The sequence below is a fragment of the Calliopsis andreniformis genome, unplaced genomic scaffold, assembly GCF_051401765.1.
Source record: "Calliopsis andreniformis isolate RMS-2024a unplaced genomic scaffold, iyCalAndr_principal scaffold0022, whole genome shotgun sequence".
In the NCBI taxonomy this organism is placed as follows: domain Eukaryota; kingdom Metazoa; phylum Arthropoda; class Insecta; order Hymenoptera; family Andrenidae; genus Calliopsis; species Calliopsis andreniformis.
The window spans coordinates 13545258-13563228 of record NW_027480432.1 but is presented as its reverse complement, the minus strand read 5'-3'; the positions used below and the strand labels follow the sequence as shown (position 1 = coordinate 13563228).

The 17971-nt window shown below is 37.1% G+C and overlaps 1 protein-coding gene and 2 long non-coding RNA genes across 3 annotated transcripts; 1 reads left to right on the top strand and 2 right to left on the bottom strand.

The window, feature by feature from the left end:
* Positions 1-3256: 3256 nt before the first annotated feature.
* On the bottom strand, positions 3257-17822 carry LOC143186702 (uncharacterized). Its single transcript, XR_013003094.1, has 3 exons — positions 17732-17822; positions 17543-17644; positions 3257-3477 (listed from the first exon to the last, which is right to left on the bottom strand). It is a non-coding gene; the product is annotated as an uncharacterized LOC143186702 (long non-coding RNA).
* On the bottom strand, positions 5183-6079 carry LOC143187205 (uncharacterized). The gene is made up of 2 exons (XM_076391284.1): positions 5929-6079; positions 5183-5392 (listed from the first exon to the last, which is right to left on the bottom strand). The coding sequence occupies exons 1-2, from the start codon at positions 6057-6059 to the stop codon at positions 5221-5223; spliced, it is 303 nt and encodes a 100-aa protein (XP_076247399.1). The 5' UTR covers positions 6060-6079; the 3' UTR covers positions 5183-5220.
* LOC143187075 (uncharacterized) lies at positions 12913-14157 on the top strand. The gene is made up of 6 exons (XR_013003142.1): positions 12913-13091; positions 13172-13227; positions 13303-13507; positions 13580-13719; positions 13815-13900; positions 14022-14157. It is a non-coding gene; the product is annotated as an uncharacterized LOC143187075 (long non-coding RNA).
* Positions 17823-17971: the final 149 nt, after the last annotated feature.

Sequence of the window (17971 nt, the reverse complement as noted above, 5' to 3'; positions counted from 1 at the left end):
CATTTATTTTAGATCCATGTTGTACATACAAGTTCAACTTATGAGTTAATAATCCCTAATATGACAGAAAAAATAAAATTACAATCCGTGTTTAGTGACATCTTATCGAATCTTATTAATAAAAGATCATTAACGTCAAACATAATAATTCTATTTCTTGATAAATGGACATTTATTATATCCACTGTATAAAACATTAACTATCGACCCATTTATAGATTGACAATTATTACTGTAAACCCTAAAACGTGAAATTGTCGATATATACTATCGATCGATCGACATCAGATTGCAGTATCGAAAGGTAGTTTGAAAGAAATTTTAAAAAAGATGGCAATAGTAACGCTCCATTGAATACATTATTGCATATAGACGAAAAAGTTTAAAAGATTTCTAACCAATAGGGGAAAGAGATCTCCCACCATCCCGCCAATTCTCTAAATATTGCGAAGAATCACGATAATTAATTGACGCAGAACGATCGAAGACGTCAAAAGGTACGTATCACCAATTTTATACATTTTTTCGAGAAAAACTGTGTTGGAATCGCTTAAAATAAGGGATCCAACGGAGGTCCGGATGAGGTGAGATGAAGGGAATTCGAAAGAAACGAAAACACAAGTTTTATATTTTGTCGGCCCTGAAAAGGGCTTTTAAGCGACGTTTATTTAACTTTTGTGTAGGGGGCTGGGTGCTGCTCCGGTCCTCGTCGGCTCGGGTGGACGGTGGATCGGAGGCCCTGTGGTCGTGGCTGGTGACGCCGGCGCTCCTCTTAGCGACGTTGGCGTCTGAAAAAGAGATAGCGGCGGAACCGCGGCGGTAAGCAAGAGTGTAAGTCTGGCTATACCAAAGATTCCCAACTCCAGGCTGCGCTCGCGAGCCTATTTGGAGGGGATAGCAAAACCTTGCCAGTAACGCAAAGGTAATGCAGTGGACTGTATTATCGACTCTTCTTCTGGCGCGAAGAAGAAGTCGATGAACGAGTGGCTTGAGAGGAGGAGGGACCTCTTCTCTTCGCCTTGCACCTTTTGGAAAGGTTCGTTCCGTACGAATCCAAGTAATTTAGGGATTCGTGAGCGGAGGGACACGCTATAACCGGCGAATTGCTGGTCCTGGAGGCTGAGGACGGCCAGAGGCTCCGCGACTCCGTTCACCTTACCGTGTGCTTCTATTCGTCACACGGGGGTTGCTACTAAACGGGGTGGCAGAGCACGAGTAACGCAGAGGTGATAGGCACGTACGTTATCTCTCTCTGTTGTAACCCGTCTCTCAGGGATCCAACAGGCAGCGGCCTTTGTTGCTCCGAGACGAAACGAGACTCAGAGAATCAGGGCAGGCCCCGATTCCAAGAGTGCAAATCTCGATCAATTGTCTCCTAAAACAAACCAGGTGCTCTTTCGTACGTATTATACGTACGAATCGAGCAGAGCTTCCTAGTCTGTCGGCGACAGAGGTTCAGCTTTTGAGAGCTAGTGAGATTTCAAGTGTCTGGTAACCAAACTACTTGAAATCTGGAAACTGGCGAGCTGAGATTCGCTTGACGAACGGTCGCACTGACTGCGTCAAGCTTGATTGTCGTAAGACGACTGGGGCGAGAGCCGCGCGTGTCTCCGCGAAGCGGAAGACGTGCCAAATTTTACCACTACGCGGCGCTCACAAATTATCTTTTGTCTCGTGCTAATGTAGTACGATGTACTCTCTCTCTCCTTCAGGCTCCGATGTCCCCACTCGACATCGAGCCTGGAGTTCAAAACCGTTGCTCGACAACGCTTACTTTGTTTGAACTTTAATTTTGACGACAAAAACAAGTCATACGACAGCTGATCGTGTTTTGCTGCTAGGACAACGTATGCTCCGACCGAAGGCCACCTTCGGTCGGTCACGTATACCAACAAATTACGAATCTCGCGGACGAGCCAAATGCCCGTTATATAACCGCTTTTTAAACAAACTGAAATTATGTAATCAATAACATTTATTTCATTTATATCGTATTATATCATTATTGTTTTATTAATTCCTGACTTTTTTGCTTTTTCAAATTTTCGTTAAATAAACTAATACCGGGACTTCTAACTCAAACTACGCAGAACCAGAAACAATGGATATTGACAATAATAACGATGTAAGTAAAAGTAATGAAACTGTTTGATTCTAATTAATAAAGACTAATACACATACTGTTGTTCTAATTAATTTGTTTTTCATTTTTTCAGGATCACGTGTTGGACGACATAGAATTTTTAGAAATAGAATTTGGTAAGTGTTATTACTATTATTAACTTCAAATATAAGACAAATAAAAAAAATAATAAAAAAGTATACACCAAAAAACATTAAGAATAAAATAATGAGTTTTTTTAATCAATAATAAAATAAAAATAGCAGAACTGCAACCTTCAATGCAGCCACTACCGCAGTCACAACCGCAGTCACAACCGCAGTCACAACCACAGTCACAACCGCAGTCACAACCGCAGCCACGGCCACAGCCACGATTACCGCCGCAGCCACAGCCACGATTACCGCCGCAGCCACAGCCACGATTACCGCCGCAACCACAACCTCAACCACAACCGCAGCCACAACCGCAGCCAGAAACAAATTCAGACCAAGAAAATCGTAAGTAATAAACATACTTTAATAGAAAATATAATATTATCGTATCTACATGAAAAAAACTGAATTAAAATAGAGAATGAAATTCTTTTATTCGAGGCTGTTTCCGGAAAAGAATGGTTTTAAAAATTTGTCGCGTGTTTTCAAAGACATACTTTTCGGAAACAAAACCTCGTATAAAAAACTATCGTTGTATATGTTTAATTGAGTTTTTCGTGTACAATCACCATTTTTCTTCTGCTTGCACCATCAATTACATATAAAATTCCATATAAAAAGCATCATATTAATAAGCTTATTTTTTATTAATTACAGAACCCCCACGCCGATGGCGCCGTGCCGGCTGGAGGGTGCGGGAGGAGAGACGGCGGTGGATGGTACTGCAAACGTTACGAGATCAATCCCGCACCCTCCTCCAAATGGCGGGATTTGAAAAAAGGAGACGGGGGAGGGGGAGGAAAAAATAAAAAATTTAATATCATCATGTAAAACTCCTGACCTGATATTATTACATAATAAATTTTCATTTATTTAATCAAAAAGGTTTTATTTCATTTGATTATAATATATAATATATTTTATATTTACTATTATTATAGTTATACTATATTATATATTATATTATATATTATTATAGTTATATATATATATATATATATATATACAGATGTATACGCGTTACGTATACCGAATTTACTAATGTGCCCTCAACACATCCATCGGTCATTCGTAATTCGTAAAACTCTCCGTGCTGGCTGGAAGGTGCGAGAGGAGCGATGCCGCTGGATGGTGCTCTAGGCATTGTGGGATCAATCCTGCATCCTCCTCCAAATGACTGCCCTCGAAAGAAGAATACGGCTGGGGGGATAAAAAATGTAATATTATCATTTATTATTGCATAATAAATTTTCATTTATTTGATAAAAACGTTTTATTTCGTAAAATATATAAAGTACTTTATTACTTTCATTTAAAATAAACAGTTAAAAACAAAAAAAACCAGATACATAACCTCTATCTCTACAAACTGTCAAACGTCATGCACGACAAACGAAAGTCATGTCACATTCAAAATGATGACAGCAATTTCAGAAGAAACCGCCAATTGGTACGTAACTGCTAATAAAAATAACATTAGTGGTTTATAAACATTTTTATTTACGCAAGTCCAATAAAATTGTATTTATTGAGAAGAAGTTTCATGATATATTTCATATTTGGCGCGAATGTCTGCCGAGATTTCTCATGTGTTGCCAATCACTTCAATTGAACAATGCCACCATACTGTTAAATTGATTTAGAACTACAGAAATCGCATTTGGCATCTTCCTCGTTCGCGCAAATTTACATAAATCTATCTTTCTCTCTCTAACAATGCTAGTAATATAGTTCTCACAGACATTTTACTAGAATTCACTAAACGTTTTTCGGCACACGAGCCGCTTAATATGCAATTTTTTCGATAATCCATACATTAATTTCACTAATATTTGCATCAGTACGTAGATGAAGGTTCACAGAGTTACAATTAATCAATTTCCATGAAAAAAACATCTTCTAAGATACTTTTAAAGAAGCTCAAAGTTTCAACATCACCTCATTTTTCACTCGTGTATAGATAGTCTCGGCGAGAGCCTCTCGCCAGTCATCCCCACCACTCGTGGTGTGAATGTACTTGGCGCGAGTCTCTACCGAGACTCCTGATACGAGTGTTATAAAGTAGAGCAAAAATCTACCATTGACAGCTATGGAAATTTAAGCGTTTTTATGTAATTTAGAGAGTGTTTTGAACGAAATGGCGAGTTGACTGCGCTGCGTTGTACTTTTTTTCTATCGAATGAACCCTTTCCTAGTTCAAAATGTTCTCATATAAGAACGAAAAGTGTCAGGCCGTAAAACCATACCACAGTATTGCTTTCGGCTGGGTTATCGATAAAACAGAGCAAAAAATATGACAAATTTAGTTGGCCTTTCTCGAATCAGGCGGCGCCTAATTTGAAAGGCTGCCGATGTGGAATCGAAATCTGTGATACCCAAATTGGCGATGCGAGTTACTGAAAATTTCCCCCTCCACTACATACACCATCTTAGGATTCGCGTGTGCATGAGCTCGGCGCTTCGGGCCACTTCGGACAGCTTCGGAAAGTCAAAAGAGAACGCGAATGTAAAGTGAACCTTACTCTCTTGAAATACTGTGAAGTTGCCGACAAACGGCGCGCGATATTTTCATTTGCCCATATTTATTGTGTCAGCATCGCCGACTTCTACGATTTCTAGAAATGCAGTCACTGTGACTACACCGGTTGTAAAAAGAATTAATACAAGAATTAATTTATGATTTTTTTTAGTTTTTTATTATAATAATTTATTTATAATTTATTTTTTATTATATAACTTATTTTATGATAATAATATTTTTGGGGCCGTGCCCCTCTCCTCCCCCTCTTCTCCCGCCTCTCCCGCCTCTCCCGCCTCTTCCGTACTTATAAAATTTTAATAAGTGTTTAAGTTTTTTCATCTGTAATAGAAAAAGTAAATAATTATAATGTTATGTAGTCTGAAATTGCGTATGTATCTAATTATAAGTACGTACCTTTTTAATTATAGCCAGCATTTCTGCTGCTGGTGGCGACGGAGACCGCGGCTGCCTCGGTTCCCGCCGCGGCTCCCTTGGTGCCCGCCGCGGCGACGGAGACCGCGGCCGCGGCGTTGACGATTCTCCTCCGACCTCCTTCGATGGAGAACACTCCATAACAGTTTCTTTATTTGCCATCTAAAAATAAATTAAAGAAATTATTGTATCCTTTTCTTGAATTATTATTTATGATTCATAGACAAATTACACAATCATGCTATAATTCACTGAAAATATGTCTTTACTTATCTCGAGTATCGAATAACTTCTTTATCTTTAATTCGACGATTTATTTTCTCAAATAATTTTCGAGCACGCGTCTAGTCGCCGAATGCTGACTTGGGGACAGCCTCGAACATTACAATGTAACATCGTCCAATGACAAAAATTTAATCTTTTATTACCATTCTTAAACAAATAGGATAAAAATATAAATCATAAAAAATTAGATTTGTGTTATTAGACGATGTTACGTTGTAATGTTCGAGGTTGTCCCCGAGTCAGCATTCGGCGACTAGACGCGTGCTCGAAAATTATTTGAGAAAATAAATCGTCGAATTAAAGATAAAGAAGTTATTCGATACTCGAGATAAGTAAAGACATATTTTCAGTGAATTATAGCATGATTTTGTAACAATAGAAGAAACAGAGATAGTAAATGCAAAAATACTTACGATGCTTGCTCCGCAAATGTCGCTTTGCAAATGACGGTATGCCTGATAATCGAGCGCTCACATTCGTGCATTGCCCGTACGACGATCTTCATTTCGATTTTATTAATCGAAATTCCAGCAGTGGTTTTCATAACGAATATATGACACTCAATGCTTTTCAAGATATTAGTAAAATTTTATTATCTTCTATAAGTATAAATAAGTTGAACATAATATTGAGTAATGCGTTGGCGTAAAAAAACTTCTTCTTTTCAAAATTTTCTGATCTATTTATGTAAAATAATTACAAAATGTACGAAATGTAATTATGTTACATAAATAGATGAAACAGTTTTGTTTAAAAAAGAGTTAATATATATTGAGAACTCTATTTCGTTACGAAAAGCCGTTGTATGTTGATCGACGTGCCCAACCGAAGGTCGCCTTCGGTTGGGGATTCAGTGTCACTAATAACAAACACGGTGAATTTGACGAAGGACTCGGTTTTAGAAAATTACAGTTAAACTCGAACAGGTGAACGACCTGTGTCAGCTGTTCGAGCCTGAAGGAAAGAGAGAGAAAGTTGTCGAAGATTAGAAAAGGACACAGTTTGATTAGCGAGCGCCGCGTGGCGGCTAACGAGCGTATTCCGCGCTTTCGCGGAGACACGCGCAACTCTCGCAGTCAGTCTTGTGCCAGTCTTTGACAGGTAACAGTTCGATCAGTAGAAGTACAGCCATTTCGAGGTTACTTCAAACAGAGCTTCTTGGTTTCTCCAACAAGCTCGAAGTACTCGAAGAGCAGAATCCTCACTGACCGAACGATCTTCTCTTGCGGCTTAGTCTATTCGTCTGTTCGATCAACACGTATTATACGTGCGACAGACGAATCAGCTTGCAAAAAAGAGATTGCAAAAACGATTGAACACACTCTTGGAATCGGTGATTTTCACGATTCTCTGAGTTTGCATATCGTCGGAAGAGCACCGAACCCACTGCTCAGTAGCCTTGTTTGACGGGCAAATCCAGATAGAGTAAACGTAAGTGCCTATCACCTCTACGTTGCTCGCGCCTCACTAACCGTTTAGAAGCAACCCCCGTGTGACGAATAGATGCACACGGCGAGGTGAACGGTGTAGTGGAGTCTCTGGCCGTCACCTGCCTCTGAGCCTAGCACCAGCTAGGGACAGTGCATTTCAACGCTCGCGAACCTCTGCTCTCGCAGGGATTCAACCGACGTGCACCTCTTTAAAAGGTGCATAAGACGTGGAGAAGAGGTTTCTCCTCTCTACGCACTTGCAGGTCGACGATCCCTTTAATTTTAAAGGAAAGTCGATCACACAGTCCACTGCTTTACCTTTGCGTTACAAGCAAGGTATTGCTATCCCCTCCATACAGGCTTGTTGTCACAGCCAGGAGTCGATACTATTTGGTATAGCTTGACTTACGCTCTCGCTTACCGTCGCGGTTCTGCCGCTATTTTCGTTTCAGACGCCAACGTCGCTGACCGGCGTCCAAAACCAAGGCCCTCGGAACCACGCCAACAAACAAAAGGAGCCGCCGAGGACCTCATCCACCCCCAGCCCCCAAAGATAAAGAGTGATTAAATAAACGTCGTACTTAAGTCCTTTTAAGGGCCGACTTAAATTTAATCGAGTATTTGTTTCTTTCTGTACCCTCATTCTCACCTTGTCCGGACCCCAGTTAGACCACTTCCTTGAAGCGATTCTAACAAGTTTGAAAGAAAAAAAGGGATCAATTTCTTGCCATTCCAAGGGTATACAACTTGATACCCCTTGGGTGATAGTTTCGCGTACTTTCTTCTTGTCAATACATTATTTGATATTTTCTTTAAGTAATTTGTACTTGCAGGAGGTACTAAAACTTTATGTGTAAATATTCTAAAAATCTTCCATCTCCTAGCTGTGTTGTAGAAAGAGAGAGAGAGAGAGAGAGCGAGAGAGAGAGAGAGAGAGAGAGAGAGAGAGAGAGAGAGAGAGAGAGAGAGAGAGAGAGAGAGAGAGAGAGAGAGAGAGAGAGAAGGATTGTTCGTTGAGTTGTTATACATTTTGTAATACATTAGTATTTACGTTAGAAAATAATGTAATTCGCACATCCATATTCTTTCTACTGTCTTTGGATTTTCCTCTCATTAGTTTTTTGCTTTGGGTGCGGCGGTGAAAGAATACGAAGCAATCGAGCCTTTACTTAGTGCACAAATATATTCCTATTGCCATTTAATTTCGTCCAAAGTGCTACATTTCTGTACGGTTCATTGCGTACTGCAACTTTTATACGGCAGTTCCGTGATAATTCGTGTGTGTTCATAATTGCGTGATTATTCTATTGGCATGGAAGCAAGAAAGCGAGGCGAGAAAGAACGATCACGCTATGTAAAGGGGAACAGAAAATGTTTTCGTCCTGCAACGTGTTCTAAGCGCATGTCCCACAATACAAAGTGGCGGAAAAGGTAAGTCACATTTTATTGTACTTTACACGAGGATAATAATGTCCTAATTTTCCTATACCTTGATTGGACATTGTATGTACATATTGCAAATCCAATCGATTGACCAACAACACAGTACACAAAGAAATAGTCTATATATATGTCATTATAAACAGTACTACATTCATATGATTTATTATTGACTGGCATCGATTGATTTTGCTGTTGAACGATATTCAAGTATGAAAAAATTAGTCGAAATCATATAATTGTTCGGAATGAAGTGGGCATCTAACGCTGGCGACTGACTACAACCGATAGCTACGAGCTTCACGCCTGTTTCAGCCGTTTGGTGGACTCACGCGTGAATACGAACTGTTGAATCTATAGACTGTCTACATATTTCGTGTCTCTAAAAAGAACATAGCATAGGCGGTAACGTACAAGAATACGGAGCCCGTCTTTTGCTGTCATGCGGGTTCAAATCTGTGACTTTTTTATTTCATACATAATTTCTTTTTAGTTTTTTAACTTTAGAATTCCTCGTTTCATATATTACTTCATTTATAAAATACCGTAGAAAATATAATTCATATTTTAGCCGCACAGATAGTCATAAAACACAGTTGCACTGTTCTCATTCTTTTACAACCAGTCTTTTATGGAATACAATAATAATTTGAGCCAAAGTAATATAAAATCAAATTTATATAAAGATTCAAATTGTATATTAGAATTATTTCTAGAATAAAAAAAAGTTGCAGGTTTGAACGGGATCCGAACTCGAGCAAAGGTAAAGACATAGATGACAAGTATAGGATCTGTGCATTTTGACGTTCATCATTTCATTACGGTTACGAGGTGAGATCCTATACATGTCTGATGTTGCAGTTAGATTATGCATAATGAAGAAACAAATGCAGCAGATCACATGTATATTCAAAACATTCGTGTGCGTTTGGATACATACATCACCAGCCACGCATAGGGAATTGAAATATTTCAGGACCGTCGATTAGCTGTCGCGATTTCGAGTAACAATCGGTCATGTTCGGCTCGCGTCGTGCCAAGCATCGCTCGCTCGTAGCCTAGCGCGTTACCACCTATCTATACATACAGGGTGTCCTGCGTAACACTGTACAGTCCATTATTTCCTAAATTAAGATATAAAAAAACTGTTTACATGAAATTTGCATGGTACAAGGGGGAAAATTTATTGGCTATCACGAGAAAGGCTCTTTTTTTGTTTAACACTTTCGTACTTTAGGTGATTCATAGTATGACATTGGTAATTTGAGGACATATATAATACGATTTTTAGATTCTAAAACTGTGATAATCGAAACAAAGGCTTATCTCGAGAAAGGTCTTTCTTCCAAATAGCTAGTCAATTGTACATGATTTTTACTATGCCTGTCTTTTTTCTACTGCATATTTCGTATATTTTACGTACAGACGACAACTAAAGGATGCAGCTTGCCTCCTAATAAGGCAATATCAACAAGACGATACCAGCAACGTACAACTCCGTCAGGATACTCGTAACATAATCCAAACAAGTACTGGTACAGGTGCGTCCGGTGAAATATTCCCAAGTACGTCCACTATAGCTGATTTTCATGCAAGACATGAAGAAAACATTGGAAATCCCGAAGACGTCGAAATTATAGAAGAAATCATAGAAGAAGACGACTTGGAAGATATAGATATAGAAGATATGGAACAAGAAGATCAACTGAATAGTGAAAGAATTTCGCCAGTGCCGGAAGAGTCTTGGCAGTCTTCCGCAAGAGAAAGCAATGAAGAAGTAAGTGAAGATGTTCGAAGTGACATTGATTCCAAGAGGAACTGGTTGGTAGATAGAGAAAAACCACAACAGTTAGATCGACCAATGTCACAAGGGATAGACTTTGTCGACTTTCCATATGTTTTCAACCAAATAATACAGCTCGGAAAACATTCAAATATCGGCTGTGGCATCGAACATTTTAAAATAGTTGGACATCAACAAAACGGATTAGAGAAAGTCTATAATGTACAGTGTCAAATGTGCAATCATCAAGAGCGCATATCATGTTTGCAAAAGACTGATGCCACTATGGATATAAATCGCAGTGCCGTTTCCGTGACAATGCTGACAGGCGGCGGATATAATCAACTGGAAGAAATAATGTCTGGCATAAACGTATCGTGTATGTCCAGAAGACTGTACGACAAATGTCAAGATGAGTTGATCGATGCCTTCGAACTGGCTGCACAACGAGAAATGGAAGATGCAGGAAAAGAGGAGAGAGAACTGGCCATAGCAAGAGGCGATGTATACCCGGGTTCTAATGTACCGTGGATCGCAGTTGTCGCAGATGGCAGTTGGATGAAAAGATCATACCGTGGTGGTGATTACAATTCTCTTTCTGGTGTAGGGGCCATCGTTGGGTACCACACAAAAAAAGTATTGTATATCAACGTGAAGAATAAATTCTGTATGATCTGTCAACGAGCAGCTAAGAAGAAGGAAGAAGCGCGCGAGCATCGCTGCTTCAAAAACTGGGGTCGTAATCAGAGTTCAACTGGAATGGAAAGTGCTGCTATTGTGGAAGGCTTCAACTGTAGCGTAGAAATGCACGGCCTAATATACGCAATATTAGTTGCCGATGGTGACAGTAGTGTATACAAAAAGATATTGGATAATGATCCTTACAAAGAGTACATGGTGCATGTACGGAAAATTGAATGCACCAATCATCTCTTACGCAATTTCGGTAGAAAGATAAACGAAATCGTTGCAAAAGGTCGATGCAAGGAACTAAGAGGCATCGTCAAACAGAATGCCCTCCGCCTGCGCACGGGTATACACAAAGCTGCAGAATACCGATTCAAGGAGAAGATAAATCTCGTCGACCAAATAAAAAATTTGAAGGTAGATTTGAGAAATGTGCCGAGCCACGTTTTCGGTGAACATAAGGATTGTCAGAGATTAGCATATTTTTGCGACAAATACTCTGACTCCAACGGAATCAACTACGTTCCACAGCTGAGGGAAGCGGGCATTTATCAGAGCATTGAGGAGGCGATGCAGCCACTGTTCGTTCAGGCTGAAAGTTTGCTGCACACTCTGAACAGTAATTCCGTCGAAACATTTAATAATATTATTGCTAAATTCATCGGAGGAAAACGCATAAACTTTGGACGAAAAGGCTCGTATCAAGGTAGAGTTTCTGCTGCTGTTGTTCAATGTAACTCAAAAGAAGCGTTAAGCCGATTGAGTATCGCAATGGACAAAGAACCGACAGCCATTGTAAAAAGGATGGAAGAACAACGTAAACGTATATTATTGAGAAAAATGAAATATGTACAACAAGCGAAAGCGTCCTCCTCTCGGTATGAAAAACAATCATGCGATAGCGATTACGGCCCCAATGCAGAGAAACCAGACATGGAAGAGGCTGTGTACTCTTCTGAGTGTGAAAGGCATATAGCAACACTACGCGAATGGCAGAGGATACGACACAGGATCGAAGAGGAAACTCGTGATCAGGCGAATTGTGAAAAATGGATGGCATATAGGAAAAAATTATTAACTGCGTCTAATTTCGGCAAGATATGCCGATTACGAAAGGATACGCCTCGAGCAAATACTTTGAAGAGTATAATGTATCCGCAAATACAAAATCTACGTTCTCTGGAATACGGAAGAGAGAACGAGGTGAAAGCTTTGAAACAATTAGAAAAAGAATTTGGAATTACTCTTGCATCGTGTGGCCTCTTCATCGATGCCGTCGTACCTTATTTGGGTGCGACGCCCGATAGCCTCATTGAAGACGATACTATCGTTGAAGTCAAATGTCCGGAATCGGCAAAGGATTTATCGCCTACTGAAGCGATACAACAGCTTCCTGCAATACGACGGATTTATTGCGGTGATGAATTAAATAAAAATCACCATTACTACTATCAAGTGCAAGGGCAGTTGCATATCACCAACAGAGAAAATGCTTTGTTTTGTTTATGGACCCCGAAAGGGATGAAAATTACGAAAGTAAAAAGAGACAACGAATTCTGGCAGACAGAAATGGAAGAAAAACTAAAAGTTTTATGAGGACTGCATGCTACCAGAAATTGTAGACAGCAGGTTCAATAGAGGTCAGCCAATTAGAGAGCCCTCATATATAAAAAAAAGAGCTACATGCTCAATTCAATATAAAAATACATCTAACGATGTGTAATGCTGGGAAGACAACTCCCACTTTATTGAGGCAATAATATTGTCTAATAGCCGAATGTAATCTAATGTCCCAATTGCACCAACGAGTGCAAAGCAGCGCACATGAAGAGCTGTTCGATTGCAATCTAATGTCACAATTGCACCAACGAGTGCAAAGCAGCGCACATGAAGAGCTGTTCGATTGCAATCTAATGTCACAATTGCACCAACGAGTGCAAAGCAGCGCACATGAAGAGCTGTCCGATTGCAATCTAATGTCACAATTGCACCAACGAGTGCAAAGCAGCGCACATGAAGAGCTGTCCGATTGCAATCTAATGTCACAATTGCACCAACGAGTGCAAAGCAGCGCACATGAAGAGCTGTCCGATTGCAATCTAATGTCACAATTGCACCAACGAGTGCAAAGCAGCGCACATGAAGAGCTGTCCGATTGCAATCTAATGTCGCAATTGCACCAACGAGTGCAAAGCAGCGCACATGAAGAACTTTTCTATGGCCTATTGCGACTACAGTAAAATTACAAAATGTTATCTATAGGTGAATTAATTCGAAATCATCATGAAAATAATTTTGTATACATTTCTTTTACAGGTTCATATCACAGGAATAATTCTTTTGTATGAAGTGGAAATGATGCACAAAAAACGGTAAGTACGATAATGATGATATCTTTATCGTATAAATAATTGGACAACACCATACATTTCTTCTGTTTTTCACAGATCAGTATCAAGAGTGCAAATCCTGCCACTTGAAACAAAGACAGAGCCAACACTTTACAACATATGTAAAGAGATAAATATAGTCACATACATATAATAATAATGTACATTTTTCATCGAAGATAAATTCATTATAAATCGTTTTCGTTGTGCTTAAATTTTTATCACAGATTTTATAGCATCCAACTGTAATTTTCTGACTTCTGTAAGTACACGGCATCAAAAAACTCAAACTGAGTTCAAAATTTATTGGAACTTCACTATCATTTTTCAATAGGACAGCTGAGTTCCTTCGACACTTGCGAGCTGACAATGGTAGTCATCTGCGTGAAACGACTGCATTCTCTCAGTGAACGCAGTATAAATACAGATGAGCCGTATCGCCATGACAAGAGTTATTGAACGTGTATAAAAAAGGTATATAGATGTATAACAGATTTCATGCTAACTAATCATATTTCTCCTGTACATCGAACATAATGTAATAATTATATTTATTTTCAACATTACAGATAAAAGAGTTCACACAGGAGAAGTTTCAGCTTGCCCCAGATGAACGATGTCGCCATGACAGGAGTTACTGAAGTATGTAAAAGAGGTACGTAGATGTATAGGTGATTTCACACTAACTAATCATATTTGTCTTATAAATCACAAAAAATGTAATAATTATGTTTATTTTCAATATTATAGATAAATAATTGTGTTTACTTTGATAGAGAAAGAGTTCACACTACGCAAGTGGAAGAACGGCAGTAGCAACTTTGACCGGGGTCGTGACAGCAGCTACAGAGGCGGAAGAGACGGGCACCAAGATATCAAGTTTTATTTTTAAATAAAAAATTTTAACACATGTATTGTTTAGTTATTTCAAACTAAATGTATTGTGTAATTATCGTTGTGATGGATCGTATCGATGTGGGCGAACAATGAATAATATGAATGTAGTGGTATTTAGAATGTGACACGTGTAAAAGTTATACACATACAAATAACATGTGTCGTTTGCTAAATACCACTACATTCACACGATTCAGTGCTGTATTGAATCACTGAAAATATCTCAGCAATCGGAAACATCGCGCGTGGCTCGTGCCGCTTGTAGGGATGTGAACAGTTGAATATGGCGTTTCAAGAGTGAGAGAGTAAGACTTATATTCGCACTCTCTCTACTTTCCGCAAATGTCCGAAGTCGGTCGCGAAGCGTCGAGTTCACGTACACATAACTCGTATAGTAGTGTGTGCAGTAGAGGGGGAAATTTTCTAAGCTACCTCCCGAAATCGAAATCATAGAAAGGCTCCATCTTGCGTTCATCAGGCAGCCACGTGTCTGTGGGTAATACTATTTCTGTAACGAAAACTGTAATAGCAGATACCGACCTGGCAATCTCGAAAAGTCACGTGACTACCGTACCCCCTTAAGTAGAAGTCTCAAGCTGCGCCATCACGAAGATAGTTTGGAGGGAGATTTAAATGAATCGATTATTATAAGCTATGAATGTAAATCATAATGTTGTATTTTAAATAATTGTACATTTCGGTTTAAATTTCACCCAGTAGAAAAACAAAAGGAATATTAGTTGTTAGCAACGATTGAAAGGAAGATCAATCCATTCCAGAATTGTAACTCAAACAGACAAGACGTATAATTAAATAGTACATTCTCTCTTCCAATCCAATAAGTTTCATTCAGGTTTAAATTAATAGAACAATTCACTAAATAACCATACAACAACCTACTCTTCCCGAATCCAAGCTTCGACGTGTTCTTCTTCATGTACTTGGCGTCGAGACGCTACCGCGTCTCTAGATATGTTTTTAATCTAATTTATTAGGTTTATTTTATAGTTTGATTTATTTGGGCATTATTTATAGACTCATCAGTTTTTCCATTAGACAAAGTAGAAAGTTTTGTAAAGCAAGCATCAATTAATAGTAAAATTAGAAACCTCTGTGAAATATCCGGAATATTAAAATAGAGGCAATCTTGTGCAATAAAATTGCACGTGAATTTTAAATTTGATATTTGAAAATAGGTAAGTATAACAGACTTTGTAAAATGATATAACTAAATTCTCATATCACAATCACAATATCAAAGTTAATGTGTTTTTTATTTAAATTTACTTTCATTAGTCCAGTATTAGATAAACTAAATAATGAGGAACAAGGGAAGAAGATAATACAAGATGTTGAAGTTATATTGAACAGTGGAAATAATATTATCATTGTTGATTTGAGAACTGGCTGTTCTCATAACAAAAGGAGTTTATGCTTTTGAAAGAAATAATTATTACTGCATTCAGTTTTAGAATTTTTAAAAAGGTATTTTTAATGTCGATTTATTTGAAGTTTTTAATATAGTTTGATAATGTGGATCGTGCAATGACTATCTGAGATTTTATTTGATTGTATGCTACTTGACTGTATTGATTATAAAGAAAACATATTGTATATTATCATTAAATTACTATGTATCTTCATGCATTTATGGCAAATTTCAGTGTGGAGAAAAGAACAGAATTCATATAATATTGAAAAAACGTCGAAATTATTGAAAGATAAATATATTTTATAATACTTGTAAACAAATCTTTAGAAACAAATCTTTTTTTCTACTCAGGAATAAAGAATAAGGATTTGATTTATAAGGCTGCGTTTAAGAGTCAATTTGACTGTAAATCTTTCTTGTTATTTTTCAGATTAGCAGAAAAACAAATGCAATTAGCTATTTCTGAACATAGCATTTGAAGTAATTTATAGAATTAAATTTCTGGTTATAATATAACTTAAATGACTTGTAATAATAAATATGCCAATAGGAAATTTATTAAAAGGTAACATATTAATAATTATTAAATCAAAGTATGATTGTATAAAATATCTGTGTAAATAAACACAACAAATTTATATATGTATAAACATCTATATTTATATTGATAGTTAGATATATATGCGTATATTTCATTTGTATTAATTAAAAAAAAAACAAGAATAAAACTTGTAAAAAGTAATTCCCAACAAAAACACTGTCAGTATAAAAATGTGCACCCAGTACATTTGTAAAAGTCGTGGTTATTCCGATCTTACAAAGTATCGAAATCAAATGAAGCCATTATATTAGTCATTACATTAATCTTATGGTTTATGTGAATAGTTCACTGTGCGCTCTACAAAATTTGCGAGATAAGCATTACTTTAAGAATCATACACAAATTGAAAAATTAAACTCAAAATGTAATTCGCGAGCCCTTTTGCATCGAAATCATAATCCACAATTAAAAATAAGCTTTTTTACAAGTTGTAATAGCTAAGCAGTATACTATTTTTATATCATTGCAAAACGAAGTATGTATGCAACCATCGCACATACATACACATTCCCATTTTAACAGCTTTGAACAGTGTTATATTTAATTGATGTATAGTTTGCAGAATGTTTCGACTTTCACATTACAGTTAAATAAATTTGTATCAACAAAAAGGCTGACAATGAGAATAGCTGAAATCTCAACAAAATATGCAGCCTCTTCAACAATGAAGCTATCTAGTTTCTCCTAGTCACCTACACTCTCCTCCCTTAATCCAGACCTGATAAAAACATTTTGTCGTAAAAATGCCTGTCTATTTTAGGTTTAATTTTTCAATTTGTGTATATCAAAGAGAAAGTGGAAAATGTGGAATATTTCTGGCGTAATATCATAGCCTCTGTGGTAATATCGTATTAAGCAATTATTTTTTTATATTTTGTTAAGAAATAATGTCCTAATTAAAAATTGTGCCAGAAATAAATATTTGAGAAATGTTTGTATAACCTTATTGAGGAGATATGTATTATTTTAATAATTTTATTTCACTCAATAATTACTTTTGACATTATTATTTTATACATATAATTATAAATACCTCCACAAATTTGGAAAAATTGTGATATTAAAAGAGAGTATTACAATATAATATAAATACTAACATGGATAGTAAAAATATAATTGATATAATTACACATATATTACTTCATAACTTTGCTTTACACATAAACATATATGAATTATAATAAAAAATTAAATTTTATAATATTTTGTTCATTTAAACGACAGCTATTATACATTGGTAGTAATTGAGACTTGCAGGCATAAACTGTATTTTTAATTGAATGTATAGAAAATCTTAGCTTATACCTGCAATCCACAACCTACAAATAAGAATATTGAACAAATGTGTGAAATATTAAATTACATACTTGCTTGCATCCAATGGTATTATATGTTGGTAATAGATTTTACTTCCAGGAGTAAACTATGTATTTCTAATTCATTAACAAGAAACCATGGGTTACATATACCTGCAAACCACACCCTGTAACTAAAACATATTAAATCATGAAAAGAAAGAGTAAAATATTAAATACTGTTTACCCACACATACATACATGTATCTTACATTATAAATTATACACATGTACTGCAATATTAAAAAATATTAGATATATTGTTTGCTATTAAGAATTGCATTTTTACAACCACACATCTATGTATTGAAGCACAGACTATACCTCAATAAGGTGGAAAAGTCTAAGAATACTGGCGAACTTGTAATAAAAATTCGTTTATAACTTTTACAACGCTACAGTAATTTGCAGCTCATAACAAAAGCTTGGAGATAGATACTG

Excerpts from the sequence above, each read along its gene's own strand:
- LOC143187205 (XM_076391284.1), bottom strand. The coding sequence starts at position 6,059 with ATGAAAACCACTGCTGGAATTTCGATTAATAAAATCGAAATGAAGATC. Across the intron at positions 5,393-5,928 it reads ACATTTGCGGAGCAAGCATC|ATGGCAAATAAAGAAACTGT; the intron begins GTAAGTATTTTT and ends ATTTATTTTTAG.